The sequence below is a fragment of the Eulemur rufifrons genome, chromosome 1 (genome assembly GCF_041146395.1).
Source record: "Eulemur rufifrons isolate Redbay chromosome 1, OSU_ERuf_1, whole genome shotgun sequence".
NCBI classification, from domain to species: domain Eukaryota; kingdom Metazoa; phylum Chordata; class Mammalia; order Primates; family Lemuridae; genus Eulemur; species Eulemur rufifrons.
Window position 1 is genome coordinate 65,373,652 of NC_090983.1, and position 24,971 is coordinate 65,398,622.

General features: G+C 33.1%; 1 protein-coding gene across 4 annotated transcripts in view; it reads left to right on the plus strand.

Moving 5' to 3' along the window:
• BAZ2B (bromodomain adjacent to zinc finger domain 2B) overlaps positions 1–24,971 on the plus strand; it is a 256,050-nt gene that overhangs the window by 191,259 nt on the left and 39,820 nt on the right. For all 4 annotated transcript variants that reach the window (XM_069496896.1, XM_069496681.1, XM_069496717.1 and 1 more), the window contains 6 exons: positions 662–727; positions 11,907–12,047; positions 14,444–14,698; positions 15,873–16,087; positions 17,508–17,582; positions 18,391–18,634. In XM_069496896.1, coding sequence (XP_069352997.1) covers positions 662–727; positions 11,907–12,047; positions 14,444–14,698; positions 15,873–16,087; positions 17,508–17,582; positions 18,391–18,634 — 996 coding nt within the window. The remainder of the gene's footprint in view (positions 1–661; positions 728–11,906; positions 12,048–14,443; positions 14,699–15,872; positions 16,088–17,507; positions 17,583–18,390; positions 18,635–24,971) is intronic.

Genomic DNA, 24,971 nt, shown 5'->3' on the forward strand with positions numbered 1-24,971 from the left:
TTTAAATAGTGCATCAAGTGGCAGACATCAGTAACTAGGACTATCCCATTTCGTTGGTGTTACAGATGAAACAAGCCTAGTTTAACTAAATTGGTATAAAAGCATTTTAAAAAACTTTCTAATTTGGTGGCGGCTTATTGGATTTACAAAATGATTTTGTCCTTGAAATAAAAATAACCAATTCTAAAATCATTTAGTGAAAATGACTATAAATCAATTTCTTCCTGATCTAAAAATTTAAGAACACAACCTTTAGTTTAATTGGCCATAGTAAGTATTTATGGTTTTTCAAATAGCAGATGTAAGGTAACTGACCTGTTCCAGCCAACCATTATGCTTTTTGTTCTGCCAGCTTTTGAAGGAGCATCACAACTGACCATAAGTAAATCTTGTATGCTTCTGTTTACACTGTCTCCATGTTCATTGCTTTACCTTTTTGCTTTTGATTGTTCTTGTATTCGCTTTCTAAACCTGAACTAAAACATGCACAGACTGGCCATTCTTGTCTTATATTTAGTATTTACTGTGACTTGTCTATAAATGCTAAACATGCTGTAATAAGTTTTTTGGGGTTTTTTTGTTTGTTTGTTTGTTTTTCCATTTGAAAATCAAACTGTTAACTGTGGTTGAGTTATTTCCCTAATTTTATCTGGCCTAATAGGAACGAGAGCGAAGGAGACAACATATGATGCTTATGAAAGCTATAGAAGCTCGTAAAAAAGCAGAAGTAAGTGTATGTTTCTAGAAAAAATATTACCTTATAAATTAATATTTTTTCCTAAAGCATTTTTTCCTAAAAATATAAATTTTTCAGAGTATGGATTTGTCATGATTTGCTGGCTTTCATAAGCAAACCAAAGGTTAGAGATAGTAACTGAGTGTTAGAACATAAAAATACGGAGGAATGGATTCCAATGTATGTGTTAATTTTCCTGGCTGAGATTTTAATTATCTTTTTTTTAGTCACATTGGTTTGGGTAAAAGTAGCTATTTATTGCTATAACCAGAGTTTCATAAAACTAATATTACAGTGTGCCTAGATAAGTCCTGTGTCTCCTAATTCAAACAGTAATCATTCCAACCATGGACTTCTACACTCAGAATTTTCTTTAGGATTCTATGTGTAAAATTAGGCCAAGCATTTTCCTTAAAATAGACACTTAACAGATAATTCAGAATTATAAAATTATTGTAATAAATCAAAATGAGCTTATTTAGGATTTGATAGAAATCAGTTAAAGGATTAAAATGTTTGGTACAAAGGAGTACCTTCTGCATTAAAACAGTTGAATAGAGGTATGGTCATTATAACCAGGGTTTTGGAGGTTGAGAGACTCAGATTTCTCTGCTGGCTCTGCCACTAACTTACATTACCTCTTTTATTTCTTTAAAATTGAGACAATGATACCTACCTCCTAGGATTGTGGGATTATTAAGTGAGATTAGAATTTAATACACGAGAAATTGTGAGAATGGCACTATATTTTGGTTATTTTGGTCTCAGCTCTGGCTCAAATTAGGAATCTAGATTTTTGATATGTAGAAACAATATATGTATTGTTTTGGAAAGTAGGCAAGGTAGCCTAATCACCTGAGTTTGAATTCTGATTTTAGTACTTTCCAGCTATATGATCTTGGGCAAGTTACTTAACCTCTCTGTGATTCATTTCATCTATAAAATGAAGATAATACTAACTCCTATTTCATAGGGTTGTAGTGATAATAAACGGGTGTGTGTTTGTGTAAATGTGTGTGTAAAGTTCCTAGAACAGTGCCTGGCACCACGTAGTATTTATTTAATAAATTTACTTACTACATATGTGTTTGCTATGTAGAATGGGCCTAGCAAGATGCATGGACAGGGTTAGGAACTACTAATGTGGATTATCTCTAAGCATAAATTACAGCATGTAACATACATTATAGCAATCACTTTCTGTGACTCTCCTAAACTTTGTGGAAGTTTTGGCCTCATGTTTTTCTTGCTATCTCTTTTCCCCAACCTGTTGATTATCCAAGGCCTGTTGACACCCTCTACACCTAACATAATAGTAGAATCTATATATCTATGCATGGAATTATAGCCATAATCTCTGAAAAATGACAGCCAGGGAAAGGGAGAGGTAACGTATCTTAGGAATTGGCATGACTGCTCTCTCTATTCCCTTCTGGAGCAGCACAGTGGTGGGAAGAGTCAGGAAGGGGATTAATTAAAATCCTGAAAGACAAATCTAATTTTCTCCAATCTGGAAAGATGAAGAAAACTGAGGGAGCAATTAATAACTCAGACAAAAGACCTGGAAAATCCCTCGAGACAAATAACTCTTTTACCAGAAAGAACAAAGAGAACCAATGCTTGTTATTCTGGTTTTTCCTGGCAGGGAGGAAAGATAAAAAATACAGTATTATCTCCAGGCATACTAGGATTTAGTAGAAGGAAAGATCCAAGAAAATAGTAAGAATAAGATCATCTAAGAGAGTGAATACTCAGTTGAAAGAGACACCCCTGAAGGCCCAAAGACATGAACCTTCCCACTGGTTTTTCCTACTTGCCAACTATGGCCTAAGGAGAGAGTAGGAAAAGCTGCTGCAGAGAGTTGGGTAAGATCTGGGTTGAGTGGTGGGTGGCAGCCACAGGATAAACAAAGCTAATTAAAATTAGATAGTCTAAGAATCCATCAAAGCCCAAGAGCACCTTTCAAGGGAAAAGGATAAGGTGTGTCAGGTACAGTGCTTCCAGTAAAACTTAAAGCTTTTAAAAACCAGGTATAGCTTTTCCTTTCCTAGCTATTTTCATCCTGAGAGAAAAGAAACATGGGTAGAATATAGAATACTCACCCTTAAATCTAAAGTACTTATAAAAACAGGTATCAGATAAAGTGAGAAGAAACTAAAGGAAAATTGATCCACCTATATTGGTGCAATAGAAGTTCTTAACAGGGCTGCCCACGTTAAGTATAAGTAATCTCAAAGAAATGGCAAGGCATACATACTAATATTTGGTTTAAAATATTAAGGCAAAATAAAGCAAATACGTGCATATATACATAAAGTAATAGTTTTAATCATAGTAGCTTAAAAAGCCTGGTTTTCCTGCTGTCATTATTGCTTCCTTCAGCATTCCTTATGCATTCTCCACAGAGCAACCAGAGTGATCTTTTCAAAAAGTAAGCCAGGTCGTATCCTGACACTATCCAGTGGCTTCTCACTGTAATTGTAATAAAGTCTAAACTCCTCACCAGGACATAGCAGTCCCACATGCTCTGACCTCTGCTTTCCACTCCAACTTGTCTGTTACGCACTATAATTCCATTCATTTTGTCTTCTTAGTTCTCAACACTGTATTGCTGTTCTTCTACCACATATTCAAATGGTTCCTATGTGTTGTTCAGTCACCAGTCAAATACTGTCTTGTCAAAGAGGTCTTCCCAGAACACCTCATTTTGCCTTTTCTTACATCACCTCTGGAACTCCATTTCATCATCTTATGTATTTTTTAGTTACTTATGGTCTATTTCCTCCCATAATGTAAGATCTATGAGGATAGAATTCTTCTGTCTTGTTTACCATTTTACTGCCATGCCAGTACGTTGATTAGAACCAAGTATCTAGTAGTGTAGAAAATTGTAGTTAAAATAATGAGTGAATGCATTAAAATGAAAGTGACAGTTGTAGAATTAAAGAAACAAATTAAGGACAAGACAAAATTATTAAAGAATGAGTATGTTATTTTTTCTATCTATATAATTCACTTTGCATAATAATAAAATCTTTTGATTTGATTTTATTCTAGGCAGTTTTCTTTTGTTAAGGTCAGGCATTCAAGAAACTATTGTTTAAAATAACAATATAAGGCCGGGCGCGGTGGCTCACGCCTGTAATCCTAGCACTCTGGGAGGCCGAGGCGGGTGGATTGCTCAAGGTCAGGAGTTCGAGACCAGCCTGAGCGAGACCCCGTCTCTACTAAAAATAGAACGACATTATATGGACAACTAAAAATCTATATAGAAAAAATTAGCCGGGCATAGTGGCGCATGCCTGTAGTCCCAGCTACTCGGGAGGCTGAGGCAGTAGGATCGCTTAAGCCGAGGAGTCTGAGGTTGCTGTGAGCTAAGCTGACGCCACGGCACTCACTCTAGCCTGGGCAACAAAGTGAGACTCTGTCTCAACAAAAAAAAAAAAAAAAAAAAAAAAAATAACAATATAATAACATATGTCACAAATAATCCTTAATTAGAATGTTTGAGAGAATCTCATAGGTAAAAGTGAATTCTTAAAATGTTATCCTTTGATAACCATAGACCTGTGAACAGGACAGTTCACAGACTGGATGATTTTATCAGACATTATGATTTTAAATTGTGTTCCTCTAATGAATGGCACCTATATAGATCTGTGATCAACTAAGTATTTTCTTAAATTCTTAAGCTACGATTTTCCTAGCATTAAATTAGATACTATGGGAAAAACAAAAAGAATATTCAAGATGCAGTAATCATATCATACAGATAAAACTTAAGAGTATAAGCAATTAAGTAATAACAAGGTATATTTTAGCCATGTAAAGTGGCTCATACCTGTAATCCCAGCATTTTGAGAGGCTGAGGCCAGAAGATTGCTTGAGGCCAGGAGTTTGAGACCAGCCTGGGCAACATAGGAAGATTCTGTCTCTAAAAAAATTTAAAAATTAACCTTGTGTGGTGGTGCATCCCAGTAGTCATTGCTATTTGGGAGGCCTAGGGGAGATGATCATTTGAGGCCAGGAGTTCAAGATTACAGTGAGCTATGATGGTACCATTCCACTCCAGCCTGGGCAACAGAGCAAGACTCTGTCTCTTAAAAAAAATGGCATAGTCTGTACAATCAAAACTTTCACCTGGCCTTCTCTGTAAACTTGCACCTCAGTATTAACAAAACATTCCATATATACTTGCCCAATTCCTCATTATTACTTACCATGCACAAGATATAACTAGTGGAATATCAATAATGGACATATTTTGGCTTCATATTCTGCCCCCCATTAACTCTTAAGAGTTAGCCCAAACTTTAATTTTTTGTTATTAACTAGTTAAAGAATAAACTGTACTATAAAATGAAGGCCAGATGACATTTAGGCAGGGACAGCTCAAAATTCTGAATTGGGTTATGTGTAACTCTTGATTCTAAACTTTAATGCCTTTAGATCTTTAATTATTACATTGGGAAGAAAGAAAAATAGGATAGCAAAAATACAAATGTTATGACTAGTATTTAAAGAAGGAGGTTATAAAAGCAAATTGCTTTCACTTTGTTAGTTAAAAATCTCCTATAACATCTGAAATTATTCTAAGAAACTCCACACATCCGTCAAAGTAAGGAGGCAACACAAATAAAACTTGTGTGATTCTTTTGTATATACTTCACTGATCTTTTTGATTTGGTATTACCTCTATATTTTTCACTAAAAAAATCCCAAATTTCCATTGGTTCTCTAGTTTAGAAATCTAATCTTTATAGTTTTTCTTTATATAAATGTATAATTTAAAAATTCAGATTTATGTAAATTATCTTAATTGTTATATTAATTTTAAAGGGCCATTAGTGTTTCATCATAGTTCATAAATGTTTTCATAATATAAGAAAGAATAGTGTTTAGCTTCATGAATAAAAAAGGCTGTTATTTCCTAGTAGTATTCAAGTAATATGAGATACATCTGCTTTCATTATTACTAATCACTAGAAATAAAGTTGGTTTATGCAACATGAGAAAGTTAACATTTAACTCAAAATCTGTTTCAATTATAAAAACTTCAGACTATACTAGTCACAAATTTATAATCACTCTATTCATATTAACTGAATAATCAACCATAGTAATTGTAACAGAGTCTTTTGTATGTCTCCTCAAGGATCAATAAACTACAAAAGGTTGTTAAACATGCATTGATCACAGAATGACTTGTGTCAGCACTTCAGGAGATAAAACCATAAAATAGAAGAGAGTAGCCTAGGTTTCAAAACTCACCTAGTAAACAAACTGAAAGCAGAAAAAATGCATAGCCCCCCAATGATTCAAGTCATAAGAATATTTCATAATCCTATGTTTATATCAGTTATTTAATGAAAAATAAAAATAAAAAGTAGAATTGCACATGTAGACAGTTTTTTAAGCAAACTCATTTTTCATTTGAAGACACAGTAAATGTACTTAAGCAATACTTAAACAGGTGTACTTCATTTCAATTTTAAAATTAAATTGCCTTTAAAAATGTTAATTATTTTACATATTAACTATTCAATAGAATATTAAATGTCATATAACAGGAGATTTTGGAAAGCATTGTTATTAATTTAATTTAGTATATTAAAATCTGTAATTATCTGACTCAAGAATTATTAACAATTTTGATTTTAATTTAGGAAACATTTATATAACCATAGCTATTCTGTATAATATTTAAAGATAGTTAATCTAAAGTAAGTACAGAATTTTTTATGTAGTACTTTGGTGGGTTTTAAGAAAAAAGAATAACTGGAAGGTTTTATTCTTTTTAAATATAATTATTTTATACCTGTAAAATATAAGAAGTACATTTGGATTTCTTCAATCATGTGACTCGTAGTTATTTCCTTTGTTTAAATTTAATTTTCATATTTTTATGTAAAATTAAAATGGAAAAATAATATGACCTTTTAAAAAAATTACCTAATCTATTCATATTCAGTATATGACTCATAAATCAGTATCATTTTTGTTCTTTATATCTGCCTTCTATAAATGGCTTGAATTATTAATCTTATTTATAATTTTATTCTTCTTGTACCCTGAGGTAAACCTGTCTCTTAAATTATATTTATGTCTTTTAAATTTGAGTACAAGTTGCTGTCAACAGAAATGTATTCTCCTAATTATGCCCAGAACAAACACCTAAGAGACCCTGTAGAATCATAAAATGCAAAAACCATAGGCATCTTTGCAACTTGATCTCTTAAAAATGACCTCCTTTTGCAGTCTTCTAAATTGTAAACTTTACAATAGTAAGTCATTGTACTACATTCATCATTTGGTTTTTAAACTTAAAATAGAATAAATTTATTCATTCATTTATTTGTTATTGTTCTGTAAAAATTCTGGAAATACTTTCATTTATGCTTTTAGCGTCCCTAAAATAAACTTTTCATGTGAGTGAAAAATTGATGTTTACATTTTCACCTTGTATATTTTAGACTTTGTAGGATAATATAAATTTAATGCATTGGCTATCAGCGGATGTTTGAAATGAAATTTTAACTGACTTCTTAACAAAAATATTAGTAAAATTTTGATATAAAAATCCCATTACTATAAGTGGATAAAAAAAGATATTTGGTTATAAGTGATTTATAATCCAAGAATCCACATTTAAAATTTCTACAGCTAGAAAGGTAGGTAGAGGAAAGGGGAAGAAGGTAAAAAAATATGGATGAGGCATACCAATTTGTATGTAATTACTTATAGTCGATCTAAAATATACTCTAGAGCTCTGTTTTTTAGTCAATTGTAGGCAGTCTAAGTTATTACCCTGCAATTTAGCCAATATTAACATAAAATGTTTTAATATTTCTTTCATATTATGATAGGTAAAATAAGTCTTATCTCTGATAAATCAAAAGTCTATTGTGAACTGACTTTGTGAAAGCAGAATGTTCTGTGAAATCCTAATATTTGGCATAGCAATAAAATATAATATTACAGAAATTAGATGTAAGATCAAATATGGCAGCTTAATTTATCATGAAAAGGCTTAGATAAAAAGTGGGTAACTATATTGCACTTCCAAGCATTATGCTAAGTCTAGAAGAGAAAGTACTACGCAAATTTCCACATCTTCAAATTTGGCCTAAAGTAGCACTGCCACTTCAAACTTTAGATTCTGGAAAAATTATCAGATAATAAGAAGTCTGTTTAATTTTTATGGGGAGGTCTATTGGCAAGCATATTCAGTCACAATGTATGCCATTAAAGTGGTTAAGAAGTTAATGTTGGAGTAGATTTTAGAAATATATTTTAGATATTTTAAAATTTCTAAATGTAATCCAAAGATTAATAAATATATTGAACTCCACTTTTGGATTTAAAGTTTATGTATATAACTGAAAATGGAAGACATCAATTATGTTTGTCCACAGAATGAAATATAAAAAGTAAAGAAAAAATTATGTATTGTATATGTTTAATGACTGGTACGAATGTTACCCTATCTTTATTTTTGTGTCTTTGAAGAATTAATCATTCAGCAAATTGATAAATGCTTAAATAATTTTTATATATCATAGCATACTGAATATATTCATTAGTCATGTGATAACTATTATAGTTGGAAATAAGAAACTATTTAGATACGGAGATTAGTGAGAGGGCAGAGTTGAACTGATACAGGCTTGAGAGTCAGGGAAAGATAAAATCATTAAAAACTTTCTTGAGGTGTCCAGCAAATTGTACTGCCAGGAATTGAATAGGTCCGTTGAAGAAACAGGTGAATAAGTTAGTTCCTCTGCCTTCTAGAAGAAGCTCACACTCAAGTGGGAGAGATAACTTTAAATAGATAATTGTTACACAGTGCAATAAATGCTATACTAAGTTATATGGAAGCTCAAACATGAGAAGTATTAAAATGCTTGAAGTAGTTGTGGAAAGAATGAAAAAAAACAGGTATTAAACAGATTCTGGGCAGAGCACGTGGCATATACAAAGGTACAATGCTGTGACCAAACAGAACCAGGGAATGAGGCACAGCAAGGGGTTTAGCCGGTTTTAACCTTGTGTGCACACCCATCCCGGCTTTGTTGTTTCATCCTCATCATCCGTGCAGTAACTTCAGAAGGGCTGTGCTGGCTTCTCCACACAACTGTGTCACGTCGTGTGGCTGGAGTGTGGGAAATGCACTGAGAATCATGAGAGATGATACTAGAACTTGTGTGAGGCTAGACTGTGACTGGCTTTATATACCATCCTAAATTTTAGTTGGTGGTTGAGGGTACCCTGGAAGCTCTGATTCTTTGAGAGTCATCTCGTACCAGAACCACACAATTTATATTAGTTCTAAACTATTCATACTAAATTGAGAGACTCCTTATTTCCATTAACGTACTCCTAATAGTAGACAAGAATGGATGCTTGTCTTTAACTGATAAAGGCCCCATAAATTGCTAAGATTTCTTTGAAATCTTCATTTTATCCTAAATATTGGTATGACCTCTACATTCTATTCCAGTATTATAGCCATGCTTTTTTCATTGGAAAAAAATATTGCATATCACCTGGTAAAATTCATACTCCAAGAATATAATCCATATTTATCTCATGGCATTCAAAGCACTCTACCTCATTGCCCATGTATCTATGACACGTGTAGGTACCCCCAGGATTGCTACCGATGGGAAATTGGCACAGTGAAAAGTGCATGTATCACATGAACTGTTTCTTTTTGAAACGAAGTGGCAACTATTGTCAACAATCTTAGTGACTAGTAGAGTAGTCTCGATTATTATACTTACAATTGTTGTTGTGAACATAATTAAGTCTGGGTTAGTCCCATATACAGTGTTGCTTAATGATGTGAATATGTCCTGAGAAATGCATTGTTAGGCAATTTCATCATTATGCAAACATCATAGTGTGTTCTTACACAAACCTAGCTAGTATAGCCTATTACACACCTAGGCTATATGGTATAGCTACCATTGTATATGTGGTTGGTTCATCATTGACCAAAATGTCATTATGTGTCACAAGACTATAGTAGAAAACTTTACACCAGCTATTTTGAAATCTACGAGAGATACTTAATATGCTTTTTTCTGTTGGTAATCCTAATTAGTTATCCTGTGAGGAACCAAAAAGTTAAATCTTTCCTTTTAGAAACGTTCTTAGAACAACGTTTCATGTGTTTAAGAATTGGAAATCCAATTCTAGGGAAAAGAATTGTTCTACCAATGATTCTGCTACCCTTTTGTAAGAGTTAGTAAGAAGTACTTCAAGCTTTTACCTGATAATTTGATTTGAAAATGTCTACCTGCATTGTAGGAATGTTACTGTTGTGTATATTTCATGTCATTAAACCCTCAGAAACTACTTTTTAGTTTATAATTAATAAAATCAATTGTAGAACTTTTTTGATGTCAACAATTTTCAAAAGTTTCCTTATTATTTGTCCTCCCAAATGTCTGCATGTATCAGTAACCCAGAAATTCAGAGGTGATATAAAAATGAACAGGTTAACTTGTGCATTTCATATAAAAAGGCCCTTGTGATATGGCCTCTGGCTCTCTATCATAATAGCAACTACTCAGCCTGCAAACTACCCTTAGTCTTGAAACTTCTAGAAATTTTTAAAGGCAGTATGCTTTCCCTCTGGCTACATATCCTTCCCTACTCCTCTTTTTCTTCCTCTTGGCCCTTCCCTCCCACAGCAGTCGGGTGCTTACTTACCAGTGGGAATTGAAATGGAGATGGTTAGGATATAGGCACAAATATTTAATACTAATATGGTACAGAAAACAGTAAGTGTCATGTTAAAATTAAAGTTAAGAGCTATGAGAATAAATAGAAATTCGTTATAGGGGCTGGGTGTGGTTGTTCATGCCTGTAATCCCAGCACTTTGGAAGGCTGAATCAGGAGGAACACTGGAGGGCAGGAGTTCAAGACTAGCCTGGGCAACATAGCAAGATTCCATCTCTACAAAAGATAAAATAATTAGCTGGGCATGGTGGCACATGCCTATAGTTCTAGCTTCCTGGGAGGCTGAGGCAAAAGGATCATTTGAGCCCAGGAGTTGAAGGTTATATTGAGCTATCATCATGCCACTGTACTCCAGCCTGGGCAATAGAGCGAGATCCTGGCTCAAAAAATTAAAAAAAAAAAAAAAGATGGGAGTAATGAACTTCTTAAATGGAGTGAACCGATATAAGGAGATAAGGAAACAAGTGTTTATCAGGAATAGCAAATTCTACATCTACATAGAATATAAAAGTGAGAGAGAAGGTTGTAAAAGAAGAGAGTCAAATTCAGAAGTAAGGACTTGGACCTTATTTTTGTGGAAAATTGCAAGATTTTTATTCAAGGAAGACATATGATCATCCTTACAAAAGTAAATCCATCAGCAGTATGTAGAATGTGTGAGGTAGTACTTAGAATTACTTGATGATTCTACTTTGTCCTCTAAATAAATGAGAAGTTTGAGATTATGACAATAAAGTAATGGTAATTGTATTTTAATAAAAAATCTCTTCTTATAGAAAGTCATTCCCTACAACAGGGAGACAAGAGGATTATTTCTATATTGCAGCCATTACCAAAACATTTTTGAATGCTTTTGCAATTGCCTTCAAAACCCATTTTACATTCTCCTAAGTGTTGTTTATGGTGATGAATAATATTTTTCTTTCACCACTGGTACAATCTTAAGACTAGCTAATTCACTTTGAAAGAACTGCTTTTGCAAATTCAAACATGTTACTTCCATTTTCCTGCTGTAAATCCTCCTTTGCTTCCTGGAGACACACAAAAACTTTTGTTAATAATAGTTAACTTTATTTTATAAATATGTAGTTGCCCGTGTGCCTTTTATGTGCCTGCTTTTATTAATAAGTATTTTATTCTCATAACTTGGCAAAGGATTGAACAAATTTTGAATAACAGAATAGTCTGGTTTGAATCTAATAATAAATATACAGTCATAAAATTTTTTGAAATTCAAAGAGTAAAAATAGTGAAAAGCAAAATAAGTCATTGTTTCTATGTAATTCTAAGTTTATTCGTAAACTTCTTAAGAGAATTCTGTTCATGGAAATAATAGCACTTTAATCACTTTTAAAATTTTAACTAGTTTTTTCAAACGTATAATGTTTAAGGAGAATATGTGGACATGATTTTCTTTTTAAGGAAAAAGAACGATTGAAGCAAGAAAAACGTGATGAGAAAAGATTAAATAAAGAGCGTAAACTAGAGCAACGAAGATTAGAATTAGAAATGGCAAAGGAACTAAAGAAGCCTAATGAAGACATGTGCTTAGCAGACCAAAAGGTAATTTATACAGCATGTAAGCCATTTCATTAATACGTTTAATATTTACAGTTTTCTCACCTGATTCCTTTGCCAGAGCTGCCATTATGAAAGCCTCTCATTTTTAACTAGAGCAATGAAATTCCAAGTCTAGATCAATTTACTTCTCCATCAACAAACCTCTCTGGAGCTCCTATGCTGATAATGGCAATTCTTAATATGTAAGCAGAACACTCTACACCTTTTAAATTTAAGTAGAAATACTGCAGAGATCTACAAAGAAAGAATTATAGAAGTAGATAGGATTTTCATGTTTCTTTTGGTCCTTTCCAGGTGTTCAGGCACAGAAAAATCTGACTCCTCCCCATTTCCTCATATATATTTAATTAAATTAGAATTTATAATCTATAACTGCCTTCAGTGCTTTAGTAATGGTAGCCCGGTTTTACTGAGCATGTTTACTATATGGCAGGCATTGTGCAAAGCACTTATATGAATTCTAATCCTCAATACAATCCTGTGGAATTGGTATTTATTCCCATTTACAGACGAGAAAACTCAGACACAAAGAGGTTAAGGAATTTGCCCAAGATTATACAACAAATAAATGGCAATTTAGATTCAAGCTCCTGTTTGTTAAACTTTAAAGTCCATTATGTTTATCATCCTGGAAGCTAAGAAACTATGTCTAACCAGAGCATCTCATGTGTTTTCTCTTCCATGGTGCTTCACAGACAAGTACTGTTGCTAAAATACATAAAAGTAGAAATTTACAAAGATCACAAAGATCTTGGCAACTGACATGATTTCATATGCTTTTGAGTAGAAATCAATTATGTTTTGACTATAGTTAAGAAGGTGGTACTTCCAGAAAATTATATTATATCAATAATGCATATCATCTCTATAATACTGTCCCATGTTATGTTACTATACTTGGTCAGTAGTATCTCTGTTTACTTATATGTCATAATCATCTGATACACAAAAATGATTGTCTCTTGATTTATATAAGTTCTTTTCTAAAGACTTTTAAATGCTTAAACTTTTAGTACCCTAGTGGAGATTGAATTATATTAACATTCTATTTATTTACTTAGCATAAATGCTTCTACATAAAAATGAAAGAAGGCTTACTAGTTGTAGTCATTTGGATGCTTAAATTTCCTTAAGCAGAGAATAGGTATACAAATTAATTAACATATTTAATAAGTTCATAGTGAGCAAGTTTTTAAAATCCTAAGTGAGCTTTATTTTTCTTGCATCTTTTATTTTTATTTAAATTCATATGCACTATATCAAATACATAAGTCCATTTAAAGCCATACATTTATTAGATTTGTTATGTGAACTTTTGGAATTATATAGAAATATATATGTCTTCTCTGGTTTGAGAAAAAGGGAGACTGCGAATTAACTGGTTTTCAAGTGAAATATAAAAGATTTGTATGACATCAGCTATTATCCATAGTTTTGAGTTTCTACACAATTTTGATAGAAAAAAATCTTTGGTTAGTTACTTTAGTAAGTGCAGGGTAGAGGAACATTTTTGAACAAGGGACCACCAATTCAGATAATAGAAATATTTATAAGTCACTTTCTTCCAATTAAAATTTAAAGTACTTTCTTTGAATCACATTCATGGACAAAAATTTTTTTAATTTAGATTACCTATTTATTGAATTTTTAAAATGTCTTTGATAACTGGTACTACAATTTAGTCATTAATATGTTAATATGTGAGCATATTTGAGAAGTAGAAACACAGACAGCTTTCTAATTTTAATACTGAAACTTATATTAATGTTTTGCTAAATATAGGGAAACCTAAGGTTGCATTATAAGTGGGTTTATGTTCAGGGTCATGGGTTCTGGTCATGTGGACCTAGGAATTTATCTGCATTTATTAGCCATACACAGCCAGCCATAGAGCCCACGGATGCCTCCTGTTAGTTTTTGAGCTACCAAAAAAGTAGAGCTTCTGTGAATTTTAATTGAATTTTAAACGTCTCCATCATTAGAAGAAATCCGCACATATGCCTCTACTACATATGTCCATGGTAAAGTACTTTTGAAATACTTATTTCTTGTTATTTAATTTTTGCTCCAGTTATATAATCCATGTTTTATCAGTATGTAAGCTAATTAAAATTAGTGTCTCTCTTACAGAGATCTCAGTTCATATTGAATTCAACCAAAATTTACTGATGGTTATTTGTGTTCAAGATACTATGGTTAGTATCCTGGAGGTTACAGAAATGCCTCCGGGGAATTTACCATCCAAAGGGAAAACCACTGGTACAATACTCAAGAAAAAAAGATAGCAGTTTTTTTATTTCAAAAGATACAAAATCATGTGCTTTAAATTTTTTAAGATTTTTTTTGTTTGTTTTATTTGTATATTCTTTTATTTTCAGCCTTTGCCAGAGTTGCCTCGTATTCCAGGACTTGTTCTCTCTGGAAGTACATTTTCAGACTGTCTCATGGTGGTGCAGTTCTTACGAAACTTTGGTAAAGTTTTGGGCTTTGATGTGAATATTGATGTTCCAAACCTGAGTGTTCTTCAAGAGGGATTGCTAAATATAGGGGACAGCATGGGTGAAGTACAAGACTTGCTTGTGAGGCTCCTCTCAGCTGCTGTATGTGATCCAGGTCTAATTACAGGATACAAGGTAAAAAAAAATATATAAAAATTTTTTAAAATTTGTACTATCAGTGCATTGATAGCTAGCTTTTAGCAATATTAGCAGAAGATTGTGTAGACGCATCTAATTTTCCACGTAATGTCTCACAAAGTTAAATGTAGACTTGCATCCAATTATATTAATATTTGGTACACACAGAAAAACCTGGTTATAAACCTTAAGGAATATAAACCATTCTCAAATTACTCTTTTTTCCTCTAACTATAGGCAAAGACTAGTTGATTTAAGGCAATACCCAAGTGGTATTCATCAAAAACAGAGAATTCGTAATTCATAAGGCAGTTAGAGCTTGTTTGTGCCTCCTGAAATTATACTTTGTTTTCTCTCAATCACTGCAAAATAACTGAGGCTAATCAAGGCACCTACAGACCAGGATATTAAGACTCTGTGCTGTTCAGTGGATACTCAATAAGTTCTACTTTATCTTAGTTCCAGTTAAGATACACATTCCAGTTAGCTTTGCTCTTCTAGATAATATTGTAGAGAGAGAGAAGCTTCCAGATGCACCTGTTAGTTTTTCCTGCATCTCCGTGTTCATGCAGTCTACCAAGCAGTAAAACCTATGAGACTGTAAAGCTAGAAAGCACAATGATAATGCTTTTAAACCTCACTACCCTGCCATGACTAATAAAATGTCTAGATAAATCTGGGGAAAAGCTTGGGATAGTTTCTACAGTCAGAGAAGGCCTGATAGATGATTTAAAACTTCTGCTACCCATGAGTATACATACTTATCTCCCTGTATGACATTAAACCAGTGGTTTGGAGAGATAATAGAAAGATACAAGTACTTGAATATTTGTCTATCATCTATTGCCTATTTTTATGTCTACTTCATCAAAAATGTGAATAAAATTTTAGCTGGGTGTGGTGACACACACCTGTAGTCCCAGCTACTCAAGTGGCTGAGGCAGGAGGATTGCTTGAGCCCAGGAGTTTGAGGTTGCAGTGAGCTATCATGACACCACTGCACTCTGGCCAGGCAACAGAGCAAGACCCTGTCTCAAAAAAAAAAAAAAAAAGTGAATAAAGCCCTTTTTGGTAATATCTAGAACATGTAATACATGTATTTTTAATCTTACTGTTTTTATGTTCTGAATGGCTGTGATCAATACTGATAAAAAATGCCAAAATTTTATAGGCCAAAACAGCTCTTGGAGAACATTTACTGAATGTTGGTGTGAATCGAGACAATGTCTCCGAGATTTTGCAGATCTTTATGGAAGCCCACTGTGGACAAACTGAGCTTACTGAAAGCCTAAAGACCAAAGCTTTTCAGGCTCATACTCCAGCACAGAAAGCCTCAGTCCTGGCTTTCCTGATCAATGAATTGGCATGCAGTAAGAGTGTGGTGAGGTAAGAATGTGATTTTGTCTAATCACAAAGTATTAAAAATTGATTATGTAAAATTTGGAAGTTACAGACTAACACAAAGAAAATTAAAATTATACCACTTAGAGATGGCCACTAATCATTTATTAATGTAATTTCTTTGTGGTCTATTGGGGAAAAAATGGATCATACTGTATATATGTAACTGTAGTCTTTGTCACCTGTTTTGTTTAATAATTTTATTAATTCTTTACATACTAGAAATTTTCAATATTTTTTCTTGCTGTGATGCCAGAATTTAGCACCATCATAAGGATCCAGAATTTCTCTTTCCTTAACATCTTTTGAGGACAGATGACTTCCTGATTTTCTTTAGTGGCCATTGATAGAATTATCCAGCCACTGTAGTTTTGTTATTGGCTACTGTAACCTTAGATTATTAGTTTATCAATATATAAATTTGTACTTTTTTAAAAAGTACTTAATCTTATTTAAGAGTCAAAGTAAGTCCTCTGCTCTAGTACTTGTTACTAGTGAAATATTAATACTATTACCAACATGTACTCTAGTCTTTCAAGGTTTGTGAACAAATTCATGTTCATCTTATCCTTGCTATTTGTTATTTTACAGATTTTAATTATATCACTTTTAGTCCTTTACCTTTCTAGAAAAAAGAATCACTCTATTCAGAGCCAAGCATTTCTACCATGGCTGGACATTATATGTTTTTTGTCCATATCTTAGCTATGATACTATATTAATATAATTTTTCATTTATTTTTGCTATTCATTGACTATCATCCCAAAGAGTGTAATGATATTTAGGTTTTACAATTTCATGATGAATAATTTCATTAAGCATGAGCATGGTAACAAATAGTAATGCTGAGTGGCAATTGTTTATCACACTCACACACACATACAAATTCAATGGAAATGGTACACTGCGCTTTTTACCTGAAAAGAAAAAAGTACCCTCTTTGACTTAATACAATCACCAGATATCATAATATTCTTAATTTGTTTGGACATTTATATTCACACATTCAGATTTTATATGTACATATGTATATATGTGCACCTACATAAATATCCATGTGTTAATATGTTCCGATTTCCTGTTTTGATTTTGGAAATTATCACGTCTTAAATGTATGCAACAAAACTTGGAATGCTGTCTTTCTAAGACAATTGGTGGATAGTTTCTTTCGTGGTTTAAAGTAGAAACCAGAGTGAATTTTCTAATACTAATATTGTATCCAATGAAGAAATTATCACTTTTAAATATATATGTGCATACATATGTAAACACATACATATATGTATATATACACACAAAATTGTGTCATTTTTACCTACCCAAAATGCATTAGTTTTCATTCCAAATTAATACATTGCATAAATGGATTAATTTATATCTTTTAATAAATTTTTACATTGGCAGTGAAATTGACAAGAACATTGATTATATGTCAAACTTGAGGAGAGATAAATGGGTTGTGGAAGGTAAACTCCGCAAGTAAGTCCTGTTTTATTAAAATTAAACTACTGTTTTTCTTTTGTATAAGTTCCCAGTAAAGCAAATGAATTGCAAAAATAGAATTTAAACTTTAATTGTCTAAAGAAAAGGTACTGCTTAATTAGGATGAGATATGAAATTAATAAAACTCAGGGCCAGAATTTTCAGTGGACAAAAGATATAATGAAATTCATTGAGCTTATATCTTCATACTTAGAAGAAAGTCATTTTCTCCTTTTCTTTCAAAGAAGTCAAGCAATCACATTTTCTAAGATTGTTGTTGCTATCATAGCACTTTTATCATAAATAGAATCTGTTTGGAATTACCGCTTTTTTTAAATTGCTTTCTAATTAAAATTTTGTACATAGTCTAACCAAACTTATTCAACATTAAGACTAAATTATCTTCCTGCCAGGAAATACCATGCTAAAATTACTCAAGTTCTATGTTAAGAGTATAGTTTCTTTATAGTAATTTGAATTGAAATTTATTCAATCAGATAGCATAGGATCAGAAATTATCACTTGGCCATTTTTAGAGTTCATCTTTTCAGCTTTCCTAGTATTTTTAAATGTGTTCTAATTCCAAAGTGGTATCCAGAATAACTCTTGAAAATTAATATATTCTGTAATTTATGGAAACATATTTCTTAAGTTTTCTTAATTCTAAGTTTTATTGCCATTGATATATTGCTTATTGTAAAAGAAATACTATAAGGTATTTTTGCTTGAAACTCATGGTTTAGTCTTTAAAAAGTATATAGAGAAGGATTTTATTCCATATCATCATTTTGTATAATATTTAAAGGCTCAGAATCATTCATGCTAAGAAAACAGGCAAAAGAGACACTTCAGGTGGCATTGATCTTGGAGAAGAGCAGCATCCCTTGGGCACACCCACTCCAGGACGCAAAAGAAGGAGGAAGGGAGGGGACAGTGATTATGATGATGATGATGATGATGATAGTGATGACCAAGCTGATGAAGATGAGGAGGATGAAGAAGATAAAGAAGACAAAAAAGGAAAGAAGACTGATATCTGTGAAGATGAGGTAATCAAATTTAGGTTGATTTTAAGACTTAAAAACTGCATAACATATTAAAACACAGAATTTGGAGTCAAATAGATTTGGATTTGAATTCAGTTTTGACATTTACTTGTCTCAGTTTCTTATCTGAAAAAATGAATATTATAATATTTATCTTATAAAGTTTTTGTGATGGTTATTATGTAAATATTAAATAGAATGCCTATACATAAAAAGCACTTAGACTGAACAAAAGAAGTTAAATGTTTTGTTGTATATAATTACTTCAGAATTCTCCAAAGAGCTATGCAGGTTCTTAATTTCAGGTATTTTCTTTAATTCTATTAACATACTGTGTTACATTCGTATAATGCTTAATGCCTTTAAAAGTATTGTCAGGTTTAGTGATAGTGATATGTTTCTCAAACAAACACCAGTTATATTTCTCTAGTTCTAGGCACTTTTAATCAAGGATGAATAAGACACTGAAAGTCCCCTCTCAATTTACAGCCTTACTGAGGAAGACTTACAAAAAGAAACTGTGATATGTTAATGTATTAACTGCTTTGAGAAGGGTGTTTGCAATGGACTAGGCAGGTACAAAGGAAAGGCATTTATACTTTTGGTGGAATAAACTCCCACAAAGGGTTTCAGGACCCAGTAGCTGAGGCCACAAGCTGGGCTGAATGTTAACCTGGGGAAAAATCTAGGGAAAGTATACAAGGCAGAGGGAATGGCATGAGCAAGGACACAGAAGCATGAAACCACGGTGTGTTTTAAGGGAATTACAAGTGCCTCGCTGTTACTGGAGAGTCTTACACATAATAATGAACTAAGATTTTATGCTTTTTTAGTAATAGCTAGCCATTGCAGGGTTATAAGAAGCAGGGATTAACATGGTCAGACTTGATAAAGTGGCTCACTCTGGCAGCTTTGTGGAAGATAGAAACCGGGTAGGGCAACATTAGAGGTGTGAAGGTCAGTCAAGAGGTATTGCAATAGTTTAGGTGAGTTGTAAGTGGTGGAAACTAAAGCGATGGTAGTTGGGATGAAGGAGGCAAGAATGTAATTAATATTAAGGAAGAAGAACAGGCAGGATTTGAAGATGGACTATGTAGGTTGGTGGAAGTGTAGGATTGATTTCTAGCTATCAGGCTTGGGAAACTGCGTGCTATTGTTGCCATTAACTAAGATAGGGAAATCAAGAACACAGTAAATGAAAAATTGGGGTGGGGTAGATAAGGGAACAGGTAATTAAAGACATAAAATCATGATAGTTTTATTTTTGAACATGTGGAGTTTGAGGTACCTGTGCAGAAGTTCAGCAGTCAGTTGGATTTAGGAACCTGAAGGAAGAGTTCAGTCTTAGAAATACAGATCTGAAAGTTATTAGCACATAGATGATAGTTTACAATCATGAGGTAGATGAGGGTTGCACAGGGGGATTGGTTTAGTGAACAAATTAGTGGACTGAAGTTTGAACCCCAGGGAACATCGGTATTTAACAGAAGCCCACAAGGCTTCTTGCTCAAGAAGGAACAGTCAGAGAGGTAGGAGATTTCTGTAACGGGTTCGAGGTCCCTAAAACCTCCTCCAAGTTCAATGGTTCACTAGAATGGTTCACAGAACTTAGCATATACTTGTGCTTATGGTGATGAATTATTACAGTAAGAGGAAACAAAGCAAAATCATCAAGGAGCATATGGGGCGAAGTCCAGAGGAAACCATGTGCAAGCTTCCAAGAGTCGCCTCCCAGTGGAGTCACACAGGATGGGCTTAATTCCCCTAGCAACAAATTATGACAGCCTGTGTGAAATGTTGTCTACCAGGGAAGCTCATTAGAGACCCAGTGCCCAGGTTTTTTATTGAGGGCTGGTTGTGTCGGTACCCTCTGCATAGCATGTGCCAAAAGTCCAGACTTACCGAAGAAAAGCAGGTGTTCAGTATAAACCGCATTGTTAGCACAAAGAGCTTAGATCTAGTGAGCCAATCTTAACAGTTAGGTTGGGGGAACCCTCCTGAAATCCAAGTTCCCATATGCCAGGCAAGAACCAACTTTGTAAGCAGGACTTTCAATGGATAGCAGTCAGGCCTCCTCTCTTAAGTCATTTTATTACATGTGTAGTAATAACAGAAATCAAGAAAAATCAAACATTTCAAAAAGGAAGGTGTGATAAACAATGTTAAAGCAGCGTAGTAGTCTACTGTGATGAGGACTGAAAGTGTTTCTTGGATTTGGCAACATAGAGGTCACTGGAAACCAGTGCCAACATGGTTTTATTAGAAGAGTGAGAGCAGATACCAGGGTATATAATTGGTTGATAACAATGGAAAGTGAGAAAGTAAAGATGACTGTTTTAAATCTTGTGCCTCAGAAGAGGAGTTCACTTGCTCAAGGCTTCTTGGGTGTGGCTCTGGGTAAAAAATTTTAATATTTAAAAAATAAAATCAATCAATCAACCAATCTTGTGCCTCAGAAGAAAGGGTAGTTAATTCTTAGAGGAAGACAAAGAGCCAAGGATTTTTCAGATGTGAAAGGTTTGAGATGATTTTTGGTTGAAGGGAAAGAGTCCATAAAATGAGAGAGGGAGATTTAAAATTAAAGAGATAGAGAGAATAATTAATGGTACAAGGTTCTAAAGATATTGGAGGAGTTTCAGTCAAAACGAAGGAGCTACTTTGAAGAGTAGGCCAAAGGGAAGAAGGCAAGGTCATAGAGGGTGTGTGTGTCTGTGTGTGTGTGTGTGTGTGTGTGTGTGTGTGTTTAGGGAAAGCTACCATAAGCCGTGGAAATGGAAATGTATAAAAGATTGAAGTTCACTTTTTACCAGAAAAGAATGCTAGAAATATTGATAGGACTGCATAATGGCACTCAAGAAAACAACATACAGCCAACTATTTCTTCTGCCCTCAATGCCAGGAGTATTTAAAGAAATCTAGAAGTCTTTCTTACATCAGTTCAGTACTGCCAGAAAAATAAAGAAAGAAGGCTTAGAGGGATGAATTTGTTGATGGAATGTGTAAAAACAATACCTAATTGGGATAAGTTATTGAATCAAATTTATGACTGAATCTGAATAATGTAGAAGAATTTATAAGATTATGTGCTAATAGTTCTTTTTCTTAGGTAAAAATAGCATATGCAAAATGTTTTCATAAATTATCCCTCCCAATGTTATATTTTAAAACCAGATTGATAACAATTACTAGCATGAATTTTACCTCTTTTTTCCTTTAATTTTGGTAAGAACATTTAACATGAGATCCACTCTTTAATGAATTTTTAAGAGTACAATATAGTATTGTTAACTGTAGGCATGTTATTTTACAGCAGTTCTCTAGAACTTATTCATCTTGCATAGCTGAAATTTTAATACCCATTGAATAGTTTCTCCCTCCTTCCAGTCCCTGGCAACCACCATTATAATCTATCCGAGTTTAACTATTTTAGATACTTCATATAATTGGAATTATGTAGAAATTAACCTTCTATGACTAGTTTATTTCACTTAGCATGATGTCCTCAAGGTTCTTCCTTCTTGTTTCATATGGCAGGATTTCCTTTTTTAAAGCTGAATAATATTCCGTTGTATGTATACACCACATTTTATTTACCCATCCATCTGTTCTTGGACACGTAGTTGCTTCCACCCTTTGGCCATTGTGAATAATGCTGCAGTGAACATGAGAGTGCAAATACTTCAAGATCCTAATTTTAATTCTTTTTGGATAAATATCCAGAAATTAGACTATGGCATCATATTGTAGGTAGTTCTATTTTTTAATTTTTGAGGAGCCTTTATACAGTTTTCCATAGTAGTTTCACCATTTTTACGTTCCTACCAACAATGCATTAAAATTAAGGGTCCAGTTTCTCCATATCCTCATAAACTCAACTCTACTCTACTCTTCTCTTCTCTTCTCTTCTCTTCTCTTCTCTTCTCTTCTCTTCTCTTCTTTCTCTTCTCTTCCTTCTCCTCTTGCCATCCTAACAGGTGTGAGATGATATATCATTGTGGTTTTGGTTTTCATTTCCCTGTTTAGTGATGTTGAATATATTTTCATACACCTCTTCACCATTTGTATATCTTCTCTAGAGAAATGTCTATTCAGATTCTTTGTCCATTTTTTAACCGAGTTACCTAGTTTTTGCTATGGAGTTGCAAGAGTTCCTTATATATTTTGGATATTAACCCTTTATCAAATATATGGTTTGCAGATATTTTCTCTCATTCTGTAGGTTACCTTTTCAGTCTGTTAATTGTTTCCTATGCTGTGCAGAAGCTTTTTAGTTTTATATAGTGCCACTTGTCTATTTTTGCTTTTATTTCCTGTGCTTTTGGTGTCATATCCAAGAATTCATTGCAGTGAATTTACTTTACAACTTTTATGAATACCAATCTGAAAATGAGACTACATTGAGATTTCCTTGCAGAAATAAATTATTTCATAATGCTGTACTTTGGAAACCACTGGATCACATATTAATACATTCATCCTATGACAAATAATATGAAGGGTATATGATTTAGGTATCAGAATTGTAATTACTCAAACAAAAGATACCATTAATAAGCGGTCTGTTTCATTTTGCAAGTGATGCTGTTTCCATAGCAGGACTTAAGCCTTTCTCACCAGAATTAATCACCTTTTCACAGAATTAGTATCCCCTTTGGGCACTTAGTATTATAAATTGTTTTAAAGTGTTAACTCTCATAAATTTGAGAACTCTATATTGGGTTTTCAGTGTATTCTACTGAGTAGTTATCCAACTAAACTAGAATTTATTTACAGAAATGATTTCTTTCACCTGGCTTTTTTTTTTTACCAGAGAATTAACGCACCATACATTTTATTCTTTATATACATATACTATTTGAAAATCATTATTAATGTTTCTTAGGAGAAAGTAGTATTTTACTTTTTTATGAGTGTTGAATTATGGAGTTCAATAGATTATAGGATTTCATTGGCAAAGATATATCTTATTATGAATGTGAGGAAACAATTTTAAAGTTTTTAAAAATAATAAATATTTTGGGACCTAAGAAGCCAAATGAACATTTATTTTAAATGATTTGTGTTATTCTTCATAATGAAGAGCTGGCAGGCACATCAATTACCTACATGATGACTACTTAATGAACCTGATTGATAAGATAGGCCCCTTGGCTCTCAAAAAATAGGTTTGGCCTCCTGTTAAGTTACAGGTGGAGTATCAGTGGTGGTTATAGTCCCTAAAGGATTAATTGCAGAGAAGTTTTCCATTGAGACCATGTGATGCCTTTCAATTAGAAGATGTCTCAAAATGATTCCCTCTCCTCAGTCTTCATTCCTTCAACACGTGGAGTCTTTCTTTAATATTTAAATTTGTGTTGAGACCTATGTGAGCTTTAACTTCATAAGTTGGCATATGAGAGGTTTTGTGGACAATTAAACTCTGACACGTAGGGACACATAGGGCCTTCTTTTTTGATTGAGAAACTGGGGAACCATGGCAGGGATCGATGCTGTGTTCTTAGTTTTGTTGTTGTTGGTGCTGCCTTTCTCTATGGTCTTCTAAGTTCTTTTATACACTGAAAATTCTAAGTACTATTAGCCAAAACTCCTTTAAATAAAACTTTAGTAGACATTTTATTTCTTTCTCATCATAAGAGTCTTAAAAATGACTGTTAATTTATTTGATTGTTATCTGGCTATTTCAAATATTTGATGTCTTCAAATATTTATTGACTGAATTATATTTTTTTAATGAGTGGGTTATCAAACATTTGCCCTGCTGATTAAAAGATCACTTTGGAATCAATATATAAACATATGTTTGAGAATCAAGATTTAATTTTTGTTGAGCCTGTTGTCTTTTAAGGTTTCTTTTAATCCCAAATAGAATTTATGTTACTGTTAGCACAAATAATATACCTAAACACCTCCCTAACTTGGTCTCCTAAATTTGGGTAAAGAGTGGATAAATGATAGATAATGATAGCATTATTGGGGACTTCTTTTCACTTCATTTTATTGAGTATATAGCCATACTGGTCTAGAAATAAATATTTGTCTATGGTTGGTGGCAATGTGGTTTTTTTAAAAGTGCCTATAGAAAGTAAACATCAAAAACAAGTTCTGTTTTTTTAAAAACTGAGCTATGCCTGCCTCTTCTTATTAAAGAAAGGACTCTGTTGCTTTCAGATCTGTTTTTATTTAGTCCTCACAAAAATTAAGTGTTACAGATGTTATCACCAATTTACAGATAAAGGAATAGTCTTAGAAAAGTTAAGTGATTTGCATGTATCAAGTAGCGCAGCTAAGATCAAAAGAAGACTGTGTACTCTCTATTCATGCTTTCCCTCTAAAACATGAT